General features: G+C 36.2%; 1 protein-coding gene and 1 non-coding gene across 3 annotated transcripts; one reads left to right on the top strand and one right to left on the bottom strand.

The window, feature by feature from the left end:
- Positions 1-1,317: 1,317 nt before the first annotated feature.
- TRNAQ-CUG lies at positions 1,318-1,389 on the bottom strand. The gene has a single exon. It is a non-coding gene; the product is annotated as a tRNA-Gln (tRNA).
- Positions 1,390-1,717: 328 nt separating this feature from the next.
- Positions 1,718-19,185, top strand: RAB11A (RAB11A, member RAS oncogene family). Of its 2 annotated transcripts, none has more exons than XM_037833636.1 (5): positions 1,718-1,882; positions 8,302-8,497; positions 8,745-8,938; positions 10,699-10,779; positions 18,797-19,185. In XM_037833636.1, exons 1-5 carry the CDS (start codon positions 1,843-1,845, stop codon positions 18,934-18,936), a joined length of 651 nt encoding a protein of 216 aa, XP_037689564.1. In that variant the 5' UTR covers positions 1,718-1,842; the 3' UTR covers positions 18,937-19,185. The 2 variants fall into 2 exon arrangements, with proteins under 2 accessions (XP_037689564.1, XP_037689563.1); XM_037833635.1 differs by lacking the exon at positions 1,718-1,882 and adding an exon at positions 7,045-7,135.
- Positions 19,186-19,754: the final 569 nt, after the last annotated feature.

Genomic DNA, 19,754 nt, shown 5'->3' with positions numbered 1-19,754 from the left:
AGTGTCCCCTCTCCTCCCTAATCAATAGATTTTCCCCTCTTCCTAGGTGCCCTATTTTGTCTTAAAGCAGTAATCCTTTTTCCCAGTCTGCTTTGACTTAATTATTCCTTACACTGCTGTAGCTGTCTGCAAGCTGCTTCTGCCTCCAGGGCAAGTTTGGGTGAGTAGTGTTTCCTGATTCTGTCTTTCAGGCTTCCCCCCCACAGATTTACATACAGGCACCCCAGTATGTGCATAGGGGTAACTCTGCTCCCTTCAGAACAGGGCTAGGGACCCCCAAGGGGAGCACAGTCTGGCTTCACACTGCACCAGGGAGAGTATGGGGGGCCCTTAAGGGTGCCACAGGCGTCTCCTACCGTTTTTAAAGCTGCATTTTCTTGATTTGCGCTGGCCCAATTATTGCAAACCTTTAAGTGTTTTCTGGAGCTTTGAGGAAGACAGTCCTGTCAGTTTTTGGTAGTAGTTTAAAGGCAACTGATTAGCAACCGTTAATTTCATTTGCAGCTTTAATTCCTCTTTGTCATGTAACCTAACATATTCAGTTTCCAGAGATTAAAATGAGAACATGTTTGGAGGGACATTACTCTGCCTATCACAAACCTTCTTGTCCAAAAGTCTGCATTGAGGGTTTGTGTAGTCAGGAAGGGTGACAATAAATGTGAACCGCTCTTAGGAATTTAAAACCTCTGTTCAAACATAGGGAGGCCCTGTGTGATGTTTGGCTAATCACTTCAGTCTCAGTATCTACATTTCCACCACAATGGAAATTGCCTTCCTTTGCTCTGCTTGTTAAATGAAATAATTATGTAAAAGGACTTAGACTGACAAATAGTAAGGGCTCAGAAGTTCTTAATGAATCTTTATGAGGAGGGTGAGTGAAGTTCTCTGAATGACATCTGGAGATAGTCTGAGAGATTTCTGGAGAGGAGTGAGTGAGAAGCATCCACCTTTGAGTTAAAGTGAAGGTAGAAAATTCCAGCAAAAGCAATCAAGTTTCACTGAAGAAACTCTTGAAGGTTTGAGGCTGAGAAGCCCAGACTAAAAAGGGCAAAGCTAAGAGTTTCCTTAGAGGACAGCCAGGTGCAAAGTGGTTCCTAGCAGTATGAACTGAAGAGGGGTCTTCAGAGGTAAAAGATTATATTTTGTGAAATTCCACTCCCACTTAGGTCAATACCAGGAATATCGTAGTTTGTACAATTACCAAGTGAAAAAAGCAATTGGAGGAAAAATTCCACTCCCACTTAGTTCAATACCAGGCATATCGTAGTTTGTACAATTACCAAGTGAAAAAAGCAATTGGAAAAAAGCTGAGGGTATAGGTTCCACCGAGATTTGAACTCGGATCGCTGGATTCAGAGTCCAGAGTGCTAACCATTACACCATGGAACCACCATACCATGTGCCGCTTTCAGCTTTCTAATAGTCAACGAACCCCGCCCCAATCCAGAAATCACTAAGTTGAAGTGTGTCTGACGCGTTCCCAGAGCTCGGGTTCCGGCCTGGCAGCATGGGTGGGTAACGCATGAAGGAAGGGCCACTAAGAGTACGGTCAGTTGGGAATCCCGGACTTAGCTTTCCATTTCAGCCTCCTTGAAGAAGATGTGACTACGAAGAACGATCAGACGTAACTGCGCACCGCCCTCCGGGGCTCGGAGGTGGGACGCCACCTCCCCGGAAGTACTTCCCCTGAGGTGCTGGGGCTGCCGGAAGTGGCGCACGGCAGGGAGGGGCTCTTTACCGGGTCCGGCATCTGAAGCTCCGAGCTCGGGTTACCCCTGCAGCGACGCCCCCTGGTCCCACCGATACCACTGCTGCTCCCGCCCCTTCGTCCTCGGCCGCGCAATGGGCACCCGCGACGACGAGTACGACTACCTCTTCAAAGGTGAGGCTCTGCTCTGGCACTCTACAATGAGTCCCCGTTCGGGGGTCTGGGACACTCCCCGGGATCCGCGCGCGGGCCACCCCTGCACCGAAATGGGGCCTGCCTCAGCCCTTCCCTTCTGTACGGTTCTTCCTGCAGTCTTCCAGCTCAGTTTTTTCTGCCCTCAGACAGGGGCCTCTACCACACACCCATCTCATAGCGACCTCCCCTTAGACCCTCGCTAGCCTCAGAACCCCTTATTGTGTGTTCTTCTCACGGTGGACTGCTTTCTCCCAGTACTTCATTCCTTTTCCCGGCTTCTGTAGCTCCTTCCAAAGGCCCCGCCGCCCCTCCCTCCATCTCTCTCTTCTGACTTAGCGCCCTCCCCCCACCTCAGTGTTCACCCTTGCCTCTTCACATCTCCTCTATAGTCCCTCTGACAGGCCCTCCCTCTTCCCTTTTCGCCTTTCCTTAGGCCCAGAGATTCGTACTACGGGTCATTTTCTCATCTGCTATCTTTTACCCCGAGCGAGTCTCTCTGTGTCCCCACGCAGCCCTTCCTTTGGAATGGACTCCCCTCCTAGCCGGCTTCTCCAAGCCCGGGGGCCAGGTCCTGATAATATCTGAGCGAACCAATGGCCCCCACCTCCACTTGCTCCGCAGTTCTGGTGGTCAGTAACTTCCTCGGACCGCCCCCACAGACTGGTAGCTCTTTCTGTACCTTCCCTGCCAAATGTTTAAAGCTCCCACGACTCCTATGCGACCCCGGGGTGGGGGTGGGGGTGGGGGTGAGGGTAGGGGAGACAAGAGGAATTGTCCATCACCCACGCGCGAACTTGTCGCAGTGACCCGGCTGATGTGATTTCCCACCTTGCCTTTTTTTCTCCTGCCGTCCCTTCCTAGGGCTTCTAGCCTAGGATAACTCTTGACTCTGCTCGTGAGAAGGGGTTGCGGATGGGTGGTGGCTGTTATCCTTGCCAGACCTGAAGGCCCAGTTCCTGAGCAGGAAAGGTTGTGCGCTGCACAAACACTAGCTTGCTTTATCGCTATGGTCTGGTTGCTTCCTGCTGCAACACTGGGAGGATCCAATCTTTTGGTGTTTTTAGAACTGGAAGGGAAGAGTCCGAGTTGGCCCCATACCTTTGCCAAAAGGTGGTGGGTCGGGTGTGTGTGTGTGTGTGTGTGTGTGTGTGGTTGTGTGCTCTTTTGGTCATATTAACTATTATAAGATAGGGGACTATGTCGGTGCCTTTGAACAAAATATATTGGAGAGTGGTGAGTGAATAGAAAGAATTGTTTATTGGTGAGTCCGGAAATAATCCAAATAGTTTTTTTTCCCCCTTAACAAAGATAAAGGGTAGTTTTCCATGAGAAGAGGGTACAGTAATTGCCCTTTATTTATTTATTTATTGTTTATTTTTTTTTGGTTCAGTGAATTCTCTCTCACTCTGATGCTCTTTTTCTGCTCCTGAATTAGGAGGGCAGCCATCAGTAATGTGCTGAACAAAGATCATTACAAGGGAGGAAGAAGCCATTGCTATTAAAGCTTTACAGTGGAGGGTGGAGTTAAAAAATAGTGTTAGGCTTTATGTTGTTTCTGACTTTGCCATTGGGTGCTAAGAATGATAGACTAAACAAAGCAGGGAAGGTTTCTTTACCAGTACTTTGCAAATATTGCTGTTACTAGCTGATGATATACCCTTGTCATCACTTTACTTCTCTGAGCCAGAAAATTCTTATATAGGGTGCATACCTTCAGCATGCACCGCCACTCCTATATTGGCAAGGCGTTTACAGAGAAGAGGGTACTTAATGCCTTTTACAAATATAAAAAGGAAACTTGGATTAGTTTACATACTGTTTGTTGAAGGCCTCTGAGATGATGTGAAATTACTTAACTGAGTCCCTGGAGACTTTGAGGTTTAGTCATTAAAAGAAGGTTTGTCTTTCAAATAAGGTACAGTGGCAATGGGCAGCTAGTTACCTGTTAAGTAATTAATTTAGAATGAGATAGACTGACTGTTCAGGTTAGTTCTCCTGTTTGGTTTGAAGCTTGAATGTTTGTTATAGAAATCTGTTTATATTTTCACCCTATCCTGAATTGGTTTAAGAGACTTAAACTTCTGATACAAAACTAACTTTGGAATTAGACCTCCTGTCTTGAGTACATAGGGCTTTAAAGTCAGGCAGACCAGGATTTAAATCCCGACTTTGGTCTTTTATTTGCTCTGTGACTTGGGAAAGTTAACCTTTTTGAGCCTCAGTTTCCTCATCTATAAAAAGAAGAAACAATACCTACTTCTTAGGACTGTTGTAAGGATTAAATGAGTGTTTTTAAAATTGTAGTTTCCAAAAGAACTCAATGAATGGTAATAATGTGAAAGAAATTACTGTAGTTCTTGTCGGTTTTTAAACCCTAAATTGTTATAAATATAAGAGTATTTAAATATTAATAAAGAAACTTAAAACTAGGAACTTCTTAAAGTATTTTACTTTTCATGGGTTAAGGTTTCATTTTGTTATATGTTATTAGGGAGTTAAAAAAAATTCTGCTGAGATGGATTTCCACTGTTTTAAGGCTCTTACAGGATATGAATCATCTTATTTACTTCATTGCTGATTATTTAGCCAAATTCTTATTTATACATATGTAATTTTAAAGTGAAGCAAGTATAATTTCATTTTAAAATGCTTTCATTCTGCAGAGAGTCATTCACCCAGATGAGCTACAGCTATATCTACTTGGAAGAAAGCTTATCTAGCAAGCTTAAATAATGAGGGAATTGGAAGATAGTGTGTAATTTTAACCAGTTAAAAATGAAGGGATTTTGATTAAAATAGACTGGAGTGGTCCAAATGGGAATGTAATATGGGGAGAACAGAACAATTTTTCTAAATAATGCGTTTGTTCTTGAGCAATAATCTTTAGTTAAACTCAATAGTGAGACTTTTTGAGGGGGGAATTAGTTTTATTTTTAAAAACATGAATTTATTTTTAAAACTTGAATTCTACAGGTGTTTATACGCAAATGTGGTTAAGGCCTGGTGGGGCAAATAAGTGAAGTAAGCATCAATCATAGTTCCTGTTTACAACTATGGCAGTGGATATACACCAATCCAACCGTAGTCACTTTTTCTGAAAATACCTGCCTATATAGTCTGTTGCCTCCAGCATTTTCTTTTCAATAATATTAAAGGTCAGTTGTAATTAACCATCAGCTGATTGTCAGTAGAAAGGATCATAGGAACTTTGTTCTCTTGCATCTTGGTAGTTTTTCTTTCACAGCTTTTGGTTGAGCAACTTGGATTCTGCTGAATCTGGAAAAACTTTTCTAAACTTCAGCCTTATTGATGCGTTTTATTTGAAAAAGTCTTTTGGTAAGGTTGGACTGTGACTATGGTTGAAAGAGTAGAAACATCTCCAAGTTCATTTATGAAAATTATTTGTTATTCCTTTAGGTGGTAATTTTTAGGTCTGATATACTGTGACTGATGTATTGAATTAAATTTTAATCCAGTAAATTAGTCTGTAGAAGACTGTATAAAACTACATTTGGTAGAGGAGGGGTAATTTTTATTAAGTAATGTATAATTAATATTTATTGTGCTTTTATGGCTTTTAGTAGCCTGATGTTTGATATATTATGAACAAAATTTAGTATTTGGTATTAGGGATGATATTTAAAATTCATCAGATGAGTTAACCAAGTAGTGATAAATCCTATCAGATTATTTTAGACATGCTATAAATGTTTAACATATAGATGCTATTTTAAATTTTATGTTTATGTTATTTAGTATATAAATACTATATAGATAACTATAGTTATAAAATGTTTAAAGTGGAAGTACTTTTAACCTAAGATACTAGTTATGGAAAACATAGGAAAGTCATTGCAAATTCCTTTTTTGAAGCACAGGATTTGATCATATAATTTCTCACATTTTAAAAAAGCTGTTAAATATTGTCATCTTCATGAGAGAAACTATTTTGATTAGACATTATTTAAATTTGAGTCCATGAAAGGAAGGTCCATGGAGTTTGTTGTGTTTTTTTAAATCATAGCCAGTAAATTCTTTTATGTTGTTTAAATAATTTAATCCATTCTGGTTTTTTAAAAAATTATTATTTTAGTGAGCCTGAATGTAACCATCCTTGTCTTGTTTTGATTTCTCATTTGGTGACTGAATAGAAGCAGCTTTCTTTTTTGGTATCATTTCTCAGCGTCTTGTTGGCAGCACTGTTCTATAGAACCGGTATCTTCTGTTGTCATTTAAGATATAATTGTTTAACAAATTGCTGCTCTTAATTCTGGCAATCTTGTATGTAGCTAGTTGACATAACTGTACTGTATAAAGTATTCACTGTTCTTTTTAATTCTGTGGGCTATGGTAGTCTAAATTGTAGTCTTGAATTATGTTCAGATAAGGGTGCTGTTTTGTATATTAGAATGAATTCGTTACATCAGGGAAAAAATCCATCATAACTATCTCTATGATGGCATAAAGGTTTGAGGATGAGCTAATGAACATGATCATTAAAGTGGAGGTCAAAAGGGAAGAACTTGAAACTGCATAGTTTTTGTGGGAGGATTGAGGATGTTCTTTGAGTTTTGGTGTTTTTTTCCCTCAAAGATGTCATTCTGGATGTCTTACTCATGCACTCTTTGACTTTAAATTAAATGGCTGGTTCCTGAATTATGGATTGATATTAGAGTGCCTATGAAGTAGTAGTTTTGTAACATTTTGGCTTTTCCCTTCTTTCTTCTTCTCACCTTAAATTAGGCTTTTTACTTATACTTAATGTGAATGTGGAGCCAGAAGGGATTCAGAATACATCTCTTATACAGAACATCCAGCCTTTTGTACTAAGCAGCAGCAGGAAGTGTATCCTACTAATGGGTAGATTGTGTTACTGAAACTGGGATTTGTCTTCATGTCCAGCATGGTATCAGCCAACAATCCTATGAAATTGAAAGTGCATTTAATATATCTGTGTTTAACACAACACCTTTGACACCCTCTAAATGAATATGTAGTTAGAAATAAGTATTCTGTGCTGAATGGAGTCACTGCTGCTTGGATGATTTCTTGCTGAATCAGCTGACAGAGGAAGCCAGAGAGATATGCTTTTGATAATGTGCTGGCTCCAAGAATGTCCAGAGGCCAGTTTATATCCGATCCTGTGCAAGGAAGGAATGCATAATGAGAGCAGTGAGCCCTCACAATTTCCACCTCCCTGTCTGCCCCCATCTCCAAATCCCAATCTCTTTGGTAAGGCATGCTTTTATTCCTTGGTGTTTTTCTTGCATGTTTGATTTTTGAGACCCGGTGTCTAAATCAATTAGCTATTTTAGAGAGGTAAGAGAAAGCCTTAGTAGTGAACAGCAGGAATAAGTATTATAACTTTCCTGAAATGCTGATATAAATTTTTACAGAGAATGGAAAATGTTATGTAGCTCAGATTCTGTGGACTGGTGAACTCATTTTGTTTCTAAAATTCAGATAGAAAATGCTTTAAAGGGATTTGTCTTAATTGCCTATTCCCAATTGTTTTTGAAATTCTGAGTGTAATATTGCAGTGCATGAAAAATAATCTCCATGTATTTAGTTAAATATGCTGCCTCCTATGGTATCAGAGAAGGAAATCTACCCAATCAAAACCTGTTTTTTAAAAATTCATGAAGTCATAAGTGAAAGTGTATGCCCTCCTTGCTTTGGCCTTGACTCAGAGTGAAAATTAGCTTCCAAGGCCCCCATTTACCCTTAGTGTTTTTTGTTTGTTTGCTTTTGTTCCTAGCTTCCTGGCAGTCTGATAAATGCAACTATTAAAAAGTCATTGTAGTTTCTGTGATCCGGGTGGGGCATTTTATAAACCTGGTGCCTCATGTGTTAAATTTGTTTCATTTTTGCCAAGGTGTGAGTCCTGAGATCACACTTAGTCTTTAATGAAACTAAGTAGAACCTATTCATTCTCTCCCTCTTCACCCACTAATATTCTTTGTTGTTTTCATGTATGAGATGTTTTAATATCATATTGTCTATTTGGTTGACATAATCTTTTAAACTATTAACTTCTAAGGTAGTAAGGTTGGTCCAGCATTGATGGTAATTAGCCTGTCCTCTATACCTAGTGGACCTGCCATTAAAAATACTTGTTTACGATAGGATACTTTATATATGTTAAGCAAATAATGTGTGGAAGTCATTATCCAGGTAGATAACAGGTTAAAAAAATTGGTCTGATTGGATTGGTAACAGGTCAAGAACATGGGCTACTGAATTCCCTACTTTCCCCTTTTAAAATATCTTTTTTTGCTTTATTATATTTTTTTTTTGCTTCATCTACTTCAAAGCCAGACTTCACTCTGTTGAAAACATGCTAGTGTTCTGAATATGTATGCCTCATTCATCTGACGTTAAGTTCTTTTTCCTTTCAGTTGTCCTTATTGGAGATTCTGGTGTTGGGAAGAGTAATCTCTTGTCTCGATTCACTCGAAATGAGTTTAATCTGGAAAGCAAGAGCACCATTGGTGTCGAGTTTGCAACAAGAAGCATCCAGGTTGATGGGAAAACAATAAAGGCACAGATATGGGACACAGCAGGGCAAGAGCGATATCGAGCTATAACGTCAGCGTAAGTCTCAGTTTTAAAATTCTGTGAAATAAGCTGCCTTCAAGTGAATTATCTGACTTGGTATTGGAAAAGGTACTGGTTTTGTGGTTTTTTTTTTTTTTTCCCCTTTAAGCATTCTAGTATTGAGATTTTGAAATTTATTTATAAGTGTGTTTTAAAAAATATGTAATCTACATTTTGAGATTTTCCTGTTTGCTTCCTTCTTGTGGTGTTTTTTTAATAGTTGAATGTATTTTTCTGTTTTCAGATACTATCGTGGAGCTGTAGGTGCCTTATTGGTTTATGACATTGCTAAACATCTCACATATGAAAATGTTGAGCGATGGCTGAAAGAACTGAGAGATCATGCTGATAGTAACATTGTTATCATGCTTGTGGGCAATAAGAGTGACTTACGTCATCTCAGGGCAGTCCCTACAGATGAAGCAAGAGCTTTTGCAGGTTAGTGATATGAATTTGGTGATACTAAGGTGAACCTGTATTTCTTACAGGTTATGTTTTACAGTTTTGCTTTAACCCTTCCAATGAGGGTAATAGGTTATAAGAGCTTCAGAAAGGTAAACAGGAATGCTCAGCAAGGATTGTTGTTTTTGAAAGTTTATGATGATGATATAGGTCTTTTGCTTAACTTTTGAGTCACTAAACACTGTAGTATTTTGAGTTTTTGTTGCCAAAAATGAAATATCAGTGTTGTGTTTTCTCTCCCTGAAAGGGGTAGATGAAATCTATCAGTTTATTCTGTGCTTCCTGCTTGTTTTTTTCAGTACATCTGCTTTTTTTAACCAGGCTGCTTTATGTGGGTCTGAAAAGTTGTGGCTCAGGGAGTGTCAGAAACCAAAGGGGATGTAGCTCCTTAGGAGCTATAATTCTTGGCTTCATGGAGGATCAGCCTATCTCTTGCCCCTGTTCTGGTAGGGACAGCCTACCAGAATGCAACATTGTACATTCTTGGCTAGTGAAAGTTGTGACCTTGCACTAGAGATTACGCTGTAAATAAAGTTTTCTAGAACAATTTTTAAATCTCCAGGCAAAAAGAAGGTTTATTTCAAATAATAGAGTTATAGAATTTATTCTAAGTGAATGTTCTTACCAAAGCTATGTGGTTGATAGAGAGAAGGACAGTAGGAGCAAAAATAATTGAGTATTTGATAGGTTTACTGTAGTATTTAGAAGTAAGAAGTATTTGTTTTAGTTAAGAAGCCAATGAAAATGTTGCTGTTGTTAGTTTTAATCTAAAGTAGAAGTAGAATGGTGCCCTTACTTAAACCCAAGAAGTTGGGGAGGTCTTATGTTTTAGAAAATTTTGTTATTTTCCTTTTGAAGTCTTGAATGTATAATATTCCTTGTGTTAAAATTTGCATGATCTAGTGGGACTTGCCCTTATGAAGCTCGTTACTTCAAAGGAGAGGCTAAACTTGCATATAATTGTGCCTAAGAGTCTCCCCCTGAGTACCTCTTTGTTGCTCAGATGTGGCCCTCTCTCTCTCTAACTGAGCCACCTCGGCAGGTGAACTCACTGCCCTCCCCGCTACATGGGACCCGACTCCCAGGGGTTTAAATCTCCCTGGCAATGCAGGATATGACTCCTAGGGATGAATCTGAATCCAGCATCGTGGGATTGAGAATATCTTCTTGACCGAAAGGGGGATGCAAAATGAGATGAAAGAGTTTCAGTGGCTGAGAGATTTCAAATGGAGTCGAGAGGTCACTCTGGTGGACATTCTTATGCACTATATAGATAACACCTCTTAGGTTTTAATGTATTGGAATAGCTAGAAGTAAATACCTGAAACTACCAAACTCCAAACCAATAGTCTGGACTCCTGAAGACGATTATATAGTAATGTGGATTACAAGGGGTGACAGTTTGATTGTGAAAACCTTGTGGCTCATACTCCCTTTATCTAGTATATGGGTGGATGAGTAGAAAAATGGGGATAAAAACTAAATGACAAATAGGGTGGGATGGGGGGGATGGTTTGGGTGTTCTTTTTTTATTTTTATTTTTTATTCTTATTCTGATTCTTTCTGATGTAAGGAAAATGGAAAGAGATTGTGGTGATGAATGCATAACTATATGATCGTACTGTGAACAGTTGATTGTATACCATGGATGATTGTATGGTATGTGAATATATTTCAATAAAAGTGAATTAAAAAAAAAAAAGTTTGCATGATCTAAATTTTGTGTTTCCCCACAGAAAAGAATGGTTTGTCATTCATTGAGACATCTGCCCTAGACTCTACAAATGTCGAAGCTGCTTTTCAGACAATCCTGACAGGTAAGACTTGAGTTTCAGTATTATACCAGTGGTAACTGAAGTTTTAGGAAGGTAATTTAAACAAATTAATCTGGAAACTGTAAAATTATATATCACATCATCTGAGAATGGTTATCATTTGATAGCTATTATAGCAAGAGCTATTTAGGGGACAAAATTAGTCACAGCCCTTGCTTATTGAGTTTGCATTCCTAATTCATCTGGGTTATAGTAGGGAAAAATACTTTGAAAATAATTTGTTCACTTCTGTTGTTCATGTGTTCCATACCTCATGGTCAGTCACAAACACAGTTATGCTTAAATGTACTTTCATTAGGTCAATATGGAGATACCAGCTATGGAAAGATATAAATGCCCTTTTGACAGTAGAGAAAAGGTATTCTTAGCTCTGATGTGTTGCAGAAGAAACCAGAGAAAAATATGTAATTAAGAATTTAAATTGAAAAACAGAAAGTAATATTCATTGATGATACATCGTAGGAGAAACACTGTATACCTGCTGGAGAATATCTGATTTCATACAGTAAAGTTTAAATAAATAGTGGGAAAGGAACATGGCAGTAGCTGTTTCATGCCAGTAGCTGTTTTGGAACATGGATTTGCAGACCAGGTCAATATTGGGGATAAACAGACATTTTATTTGTGTATTGACTCATATTTAACCTGAATTTATTAGAATGGCCAAATTACCAGTAACTTTAATCTTAATCCTTTAATAAGTACTTTGGTGGGTTGTTTTTTAAGTACTTTAAAATTATATATTACTTTTAAGAGCTCTACATTTAGAGTATAGTCTTAATATGTAGTACAGTCTTATGTGGAGTTGTTTCAAAAAGTCTATATGGATAAATAGTTGAAAGAAATGAGTTTTCAATTATAACGTAACAAGATTTTGATTATTTGTATGCAGTACTTGTATCAGAGGTGAACAAATTTTAACTTTTAAATATTGTCTTATTTTACTATTAAAATGTGGAGAATAAAGCCTAGGAGTTAAGAGCATGGATTTAGAATCCTGATATCAGTTCTAGTCCTGGCATCTCCAATAATCTTGTGCAAGTTGCTTAACCTTTCTAGGCCTTAGTTTCTTCATCTATAAAATTCAAATATGTTTTGGGGAATTGTTTTCTTTTTGAGAGAGAGCTTGTATTTATAAATTTCTCTTTATATAATTTGACTTGACCATTATCTTGGGACTTGAGGATTTTTGGTCTCTACAACCCACAGAAAGGAGTGGTTTGACACTAAGACACCTGCTCTAGACCCCCCCCCCCAAAATGAGTACATGAGTTAGTGCATATAAAGTATTTAGCTCCCTGGTGCATAGGGAACATTTGATAAAGATGAGCAGCTAAACAGCAGTTAAGGCATGAAAAAAATAAGATTTATATTTATTTGGTGACTACATAGCTAATTTTTGTTAGAATTTTTTCTGTTATCAGAAGAATAGTAACTAAAATAACTGGGGCTGGAGTTGATAAACATCAATTACCTTCAAGGTCTGTGAATCTCTTGAGGCCTCTGAAAACCTCACTTGAAAAAAACTTTTTAGTCAGTACTCATTGCTGGAATATTCTTTTATGCGTCATCAAATCTCTGCCATAATTCTAGTGCATATATTCATCTGCAGTTAACTGTTGTATACGTCATTTTTTAACACAGAATTTCTGATCCACTCAAAGAAGAAGTAATCAATAAATAGTGTTATATACTTGGAATTGAGCTGTTTTGTCCCTCAAGATGAAGAATTGTTTATTTTCCTTAAAATTCACTCTAGGTAGAACTGTTGTTACTGTTTAATTCATGTTGTTTAAAAGCAAAGAAGGCTTTCATTTTATTACCACTTTTCCCTCAATTTCCTGCATAAATCTCAAGTGTTGATATGTTGGGTCAGAGATCACTGCATCTAGCAGCAAACACCTGTGCTGTTTTGTGAGCTTTAGGATATTTTTCCTGAACTTTTCTTCTGCTTATATGCCCATGGGAATATTAATGCATAGAAGAAATAGGAAAGAGAACAGTAATCTCACTAGGCTTAATCCAACTCTAAATATTAAAACAATATTAAGGGAACATTTACGTTGTGTTTTTGTATTTTGATATTGCTGGAAGAAGAAAAAAAACTTAAAAATTTTTAAGATACAAAATTCTGTGTTGGAGAATTTATCTACATTGTTTACTCCAAAACTGATTGTAGTATTTGTTTTAGAATACTTGGCATTCTTGACATTCACAGGCTTGACAGTGACTCCATGACATACAGTTTTGCAGATGATTTTTCCTAGAGGAAGTTAGCTAGTACATGAGTGAGGCAGCTTTGTTTTCTTTCCTCCTTAAGGAAAGATATTTTAAATCCGTACTTTCCATACCTTCTTATTTTTTTCTTTTAACTGTGTGTTTTGACAATTTTAGACTTAAAGGTTGCAATAATACCAAGAATTTGCAAATACCCTTCATCCGTATTCCCCAAATTTGAACATTTTACTGCATCTGCTTTATCCTTTTTTATTCCCCTCTAAAGACATACATACTATTTTTCTGTACCATTTGAGAATAAGTGGCAGATAAGATGCCTGTTATTCCTAAATACTTTTCAGTGTGTATTTCCTAAAAACAGAGACATTCTTTTTCATAACCATAGTACAATTATCCAAATGTTAGATAATAGTGCGGTATCAATGTTTATCTACAGATTTTATTCAGATTATGTCAGTTGTCTCAATAATGTTCTTATTAGCAAAAGATAAGTCTGGGATCATGCACTATATTCAGTTTTTTGTCTTTTTAGTCTCCTGTTATCTAGAACAGTTCCTCAGTCTCTTTTTTTCATAACATTGACATTTTATACAGTGCCCCTCAATTTGGGTTTGTCTGTTTCTTCATGGTTAATTTCAGGTTATGTATGCCTTGATGATGTGTTCTTTTCACTACATCATTTCAGAAGGCACATGATACTGATTTGTTTTATTCATTACTGGTGATGTTAACTTTGATCACTTGGTTTAGTGGTATCTTCCAGGTTTCTCCATGTAGTTAATAAGTCTAAACCATCTTTTTAATATGAAGACTAAATTCTTAATTCTGTAGTTGAAAGAATTTTAATTCACATAGCATATTTACTCTTAAAAGAGGTCGGGACTGAAGTTGTCAGACCTTAATTTGATTGAGCAGTGAGTATCTTTCAATTAGATGTGGTAGCTTTGTTCTTGGCATGTGGCAACCCTTTAAATACTGGTCACTATATCAAATATGGGCACTCATTGATTTTCAAGAAGCTTACATGGTAACCATTGGGTTTGAAGAAGACCTAACAAATTAAAAGCTTCTGACCTAGTAACAGTAATTTAATTTGGAGACTATTCTATGCTGTGCTCAACTATCATGGGAATTCAGATGATTTTGTTGTAAATATCTTGATACCTCATTAAGCTCTGTCTGTTTTTCATGCTGTATCTCTTTGGTGCCACCTCTTACAGGTGTATTTATTTTATGAATAAATAGTAGCTCAAAATTACAGTGTAGTTAAGCAGTAAATGTATACAGGATATATAAGTTTCCATTTTGCCCTTATATCTGAACTTGATACTTGTGAAAGAAAGAACCCAACAGTAAGGGTTTGAGATCAATATTTTGATATATGTGGGTAAATCTGTTATCTATGGATGGTTCACTGTGGGATTGATTTGTAGCTCTACTCTTCAGATTTGCCATTATATTTGAGGCTTCTCATTATGCAGGTTAATATATTAACTTCTAAGTCTCTACTATTGATTTTTAGGTACTTCTCAGCAGCACAGAGTCTGTTCCTTAGTATGTTTTTAAAAAATAGGATATGTGACTTGGTAGGATAGCCACTTTGGACTATGTAATATTCGCTACCAAAGGTCCTGGTTATTGTAGAAAGTATAGACTAGTGGAATAACTCAAGCCTTTACTGTTTTCACAATTTTTGGAGGGATTGAAGAATTTAACTCTGCTCTTTCCCTGGTTTGGAACAGTTACATTTAATTTTCTCAGAATTACTTTGCAACTTGATATACATTTCTGTTAAGACTAGAAGTAGTTGTATGTGCTTTTTATTTAGCCTTAACTGGTTATATTTAAAACTGTCTTGTATTAGGATTTTATATAGATAGATCTCCTATAAGAGATCCTGATATAAGAATGATAATGTAGAATTCTTTCTCCTTCTAATCTTAACTGTCCCTTGGACATCTTGGAAAGAGTCTGCATAGGAATTAATGTATCACATTCATTTGTTTTTAAAGGAGAGAGTGCCCTTGAAAGAGGAAAATCCTGTATCTCCTTTAGCAAATTACTAGTCCCTCCCCTACCCTCACTTAAATAACTTTCTCTTATCAGAAACCAGCTAGAAGGTAACTACTTCCTGTTTTAGCAAAGTTTTGTGGTTTTTTTTTTTTTTTACACACACAGCCAAAAGTGGATTATTAGTGTTGATTCTATCTGAGAGAAAAATTTTCTCTCTCCTAATTTTCTGACCAACACTTGCCTTTTTCTTTATCGCCCTGTTGGCATTTTTATTAACAGACATCTTCTTGGTGATTAGAGCAAATGCAGCAGTAATCCGTTTCTAATAAAACAGTATGCAGTACTCACAGACATTTATACAGTACTGCTCAAATTTCTTGCTTTATAATGAGATCTCTTTAATTATTTACCTCTGTGTTCTCTGAGAAGCCTGCCTTTATTTCTCTTCCTGTATTCAGTATATTTGCTTTTTATGTAAGAATCTGCAGGGTTTTTGTTGTTGTTGTTGTTGTGCCTCTAGCTTAATCTTCAAAACAATTTGTAAAGAAGTTAAAATTTGTAGGGGTCACATGTTAAACCATTTGCCCTTGAAAAAAAAGCCACTCAGTTTGGAATTAGAAAGAACAAAGCATGACTAGTGTAGTTTAACAGTAAGCTGATGCTTATCTTTATTCCTTAGCCACTAGTCTGTTTAATGATGGTCTTTCTCTTTATCCTTGACATAACCCTCATCCCATCACTTTCAATTAAAATAATCTAAATTAAAACTACATATCCTTTGCTTTTTTTTTTTTTTAACTCTAGTTAGTAGCCTGTTTTTATTGTAATCTAGTTTTTTTCCTTTGATGTGTCTTTACTTTTGAACCACTGTCAACCTTCTCAAACACAAATTTTAGCCGCCACCCCCCAAATAAAAAGTGTAAGAAAAGGTATGCTGACTATCAGTGTTTTTATTAGTTTACATATATGGTTAACTACAGCTTGCTATGTTTGTTCAACTTTGGAGAAGTTAGTTCTTAATTTGGAGAAAATGTATTAATTCAGTGAATACATTTCTTTTTCTTTAACTTTGTTTAAGAATTGTAAAATATATATAAAATTTAAATATGTATACTTCTTATGGAAAATTTGGAACACACCAAAAGTAGGACAGTATCTTGAACTCCCATGTAGCTATCAACAACCATCAGTTCATAACTAGTCTTTCCTCCACCTACTCCCTCCCTGTTATTTTTGAAGGAAATCCCAGATATTACATCATTTAATTTGTAAACATTGTAGTATGTGTATTAAAAGAATAAGAACTTAAACCCATAACCACAAACCCACTTCAAAAATTGGCAGTAATTCCTTATCATCATCTATTATCTAAACATATTGAAACTTCCTGTCTAAATTTCTTCTTTTTTTTTTTTTTTTTTACAGTTCAAGTTAGGATGCAAATAATGTTCATCATTGCAGCTGGTTGATACATTCTCTGAGTGTTTGGAAGATACTGTTCCACTTTCTCTTTTTTACTACATAACTTTATGTTTTTAACATTTTCAAATCTCACAGAAATAATACAGTGACACATACCTTTAATTTAGAATCATCAGTTAATATTTTGTCACATTTGGTTTATCTTGCCATATATATGTATACTTCTTTTACTTTTGCTCAGTCTATGGAAAGTAAATTGTAGATATTGTGGCACTTTTCTACTAAATACTTAAGCATTTGCTCTCCTAAGAACAAGGCATTCTCCTATATAACCACAATACCATATAGCATATCTAAGAAAGTTAACTTTTATACAGTATTATCTAATGTGTAGTCCATATTCATTTTTCTCCAAGTGTACTAATAATGTCTTTTATAAGTTTTTAAAAAAACTTTTTATCCAGGAACCAGTCAAGGATAACATGTTGCGTTGTTGGAAATGTTTTTTTTTTTTTTTTTTTTTTTTTTTTTTTTAAATCACCTGGGAAGTTTTTTGAACATACTGATGCCCAGACCTATAGAATCAGAATCTCTGAGAGTGGGATCCAGGCTCTGGAATTTTAAAAGCGCCCCCTACATCCCCAAGTGACTCTTTTTTTTTTTTTTTTTTTTTTTTAAGCAGTGAATGTAAATTTATTCTTTTTAAATTAAAATTTAAATCATCGCTTGAATTTATTTGTTCTCCTGGGTTTTTTTTTTTTTTTTTTTTTTAATCATCATTTTATTGAGATATATTCACATACCACGCAGTCATACAAAATAAATTGTACTTTCGATTGTTTACAGTACCATTACATAGTTGTACATTCATCACCTAAATCAATCCCTGACACCTTCATTAGCACACACACAAAAATAACAAGAATAATAATTAGAGTGAAAAAGAGCAATTGAAGTAAAAAAGAACACTGGGTACCTTTGTCTGTTTGTTTCCTTCCCCTACTTTTCTACACATCCATCCATAAACTAGACAAAGTGGAGTTTGGTCCTTATGGCTTGGAAATGTTTTATATCTTTGCTAATACAGTTGCTACTAGCCACAAGTTAGTATTGAGCACTTGCGATGTGGCTAGTAGACTGAGGAACTAAATTTTTAATTTTATTTATTTAATGTGACTATCATATTGGACAGCACAGATATAGAACATTCATCCCCACCTAATTAATGTATTTTATGGTAGTATCTTTTTGAAGACTCTAGGCCAGTTGTCCTGTACAGTGTCCCTCAATCTAGATTTATCTAATTGTTTCCTCACAATTAAATTTGGTTTAAACATTTTAGTAAGTATACATAGGCACTGGTGTATTCTTCATAGTATATCACATTAGGAGGCATATAACTTCAATTTGACCCATTGTTAGAATTTCCTTAACCTTTAGGGTGTTTTTTGGGAAGGTGGGTGGGGAGAGAGAACTGGGAGAACAAAGATAAATAAGATACATTCTCTGTTTTTAAGGAATTTATAATCTACTCAGAAAGAACTGCTTTTAGGCAGTGTCAGACCAAATAAATAAGTGTTAAAAATACTTGCTTTGGAGGAATTTTAATTACATTTATTCATGCAATTAGTTATTTATTGAACCCCTGCTACATATTGGAGATATAACAATGAATAAGGAAACACTTTTGGCCCTCATAAAGTTTAACATTTAGTGAGTGAGCATTTAGTTTTGATCATTGTCATGAAAGAAAAATTGAGTGTGAATTAAAATCTTAAGTTGCCTGTTTTGAGTAATTTTTTAATTAAAATTTAACTTTAGTTCAGGGGAGTCACTGATAAACACATTATCTTTTCCTCCTTCCCTTCCAAAAAGTTCTGTGGGATTTTGGTATATTTAATGAAGTTGTGCTCTTCCCTACACAAACTAGAAGAATACCTGATGTGGCTGATAGTGCAGGTTCATATTTATTCTTCCTTGAAACAATGTAAATGTATATAGGCTTTATTAGCAAAGGTAGATTGAAAATACCCCCATTGTTTAATTTAGATCTAAGCTCTTAAGTAGGTAATACTCTTTAAACCAAGATTTATTGGACTTTGGTGAACCTATTCCTCTGAAATGGATAACACTTTGTTTCTTTCTTACCTTAAGGGAAATTGTTAAGATAATAGTTGACTCTCATTAATGGCTGTTTGATAAAGTTTTGCATTCTCTGTTCAGTTTATTTGTATTCTCAAAATCAGACTTCCCTGAAAATGTATCTTCTACCAACAATTGATGGGTTTATTCACACTAAGTATTGCTGTTTCTTTTCTTCATTCAGAGATCTACCGCATCGTTTCTCAGAAGCAAATGTCAGACAGACGTGAAAATGACATGTCTCCAAGCAACAATGTGGTTCCTATTCATGTTCCACCAACCACTGAAAACAAGCCAAAGGTGCAGTGCTGTCAGAACATATAAGGCGTTTCTCTTCTCCCCTAGAAGGCTGTGTATAGTCCATTTCCCAGGTCTGAGATTTAAATATATTTGTAATTCTTGTGGTCACCTTTGTGTTTTATTATTTCCTCATATTTGCAAATTTTTCCATGTCTTAAGTCTTTTGATTTCAGCTTTATAAAATCATCTACTTGTCCCAAATGACTGCAGCTTTCTTTCATGCTATGGCCTCACTAGCCTTAGTTTAATAAACTGAATGTTTGGATTCCTCAAGTATTGTTTACTTTTCATCATGGTAGCCTGGTCACTATAGGACATAGTAAAACTTGATCACTTGAAGCTCAGACCTATTGGTCTTGATCAAATCAAACCAAGGAGATGTTAGAAATCAGCTGACATTTTGCCACAGAGCAGCTTATAATTAATAATTTCTTATCTCAATGCAGTGTGTATTTCCACAAATCTTAAGAATTGCCCTATAAACATAGTAGCATTTTGAGAGCTTGAAAATGTTCCATTATTCTATGAAGTCAATTTCTTAAATGCCTTAATAGGTTTGTGTAGTTTAGCAAACTTTGTTTTTTAATTTTTGTAAACATCGAAATTAGAGGAGCACTTTTTTTCTGGGCAAGAGTTATTGAAATTCTTATTGTTGAAATTAAGAAATTATTGAAATTATCTTAAACACAAAAGACTGTTACAGTTTTAGTAGCAGTATGATTATGGGGCCATATGTTAAGCAATGCTGCCTGGCAGGGTGGAAACTGGAGAAACTGGTGGAATTCCATCTGCGGGGCCTTGGTTATATTAGGCAGCCTGAGTCATTTAACTTATCTAATTTC

This window comes from Choloepus didactylus, chromosome 4, assembly GCF_015220235.1.
Source record: "Choloepus didactylus isolate mChoDid1 chromosome 4, mChoDid1.pri, whole genome shotgun sequence".
Lineage (NCBI taxonomy): Eukaryota > Metazoa > Chordata > Mammalia > Pilosa > Megalonychidae > Choloepus > Choloepus didactylus.
This window is presented reverse-complemented; position numbering and strand designations above follow the sequence as displayed.

Bases quoted from the DNA above. Each gene is read 5' to 3' on its own strand.
- RAB11A (XM_037833635.1), top strand. From the start codon at position 7,060: ATGCATAATGAGAGCAGTGAGCCCTCACAATTTCCACCTCCCTGTCTG. The intron at 7,136-8,301 runs GTAAGGCATGCT...TTTTCCTTTCAG, and splicing joins TCCAAATCCCAATCTCTTTG to TTGTCCTTATTGGAGATTCT. The intron at 8,498-8,744 runs GTAAGTCTCAGT...TTCTGTTTTCAG, and splicing joins TATCGAGCTATAACGTCAGC to ATACTATCGTGGAGCTGTAG.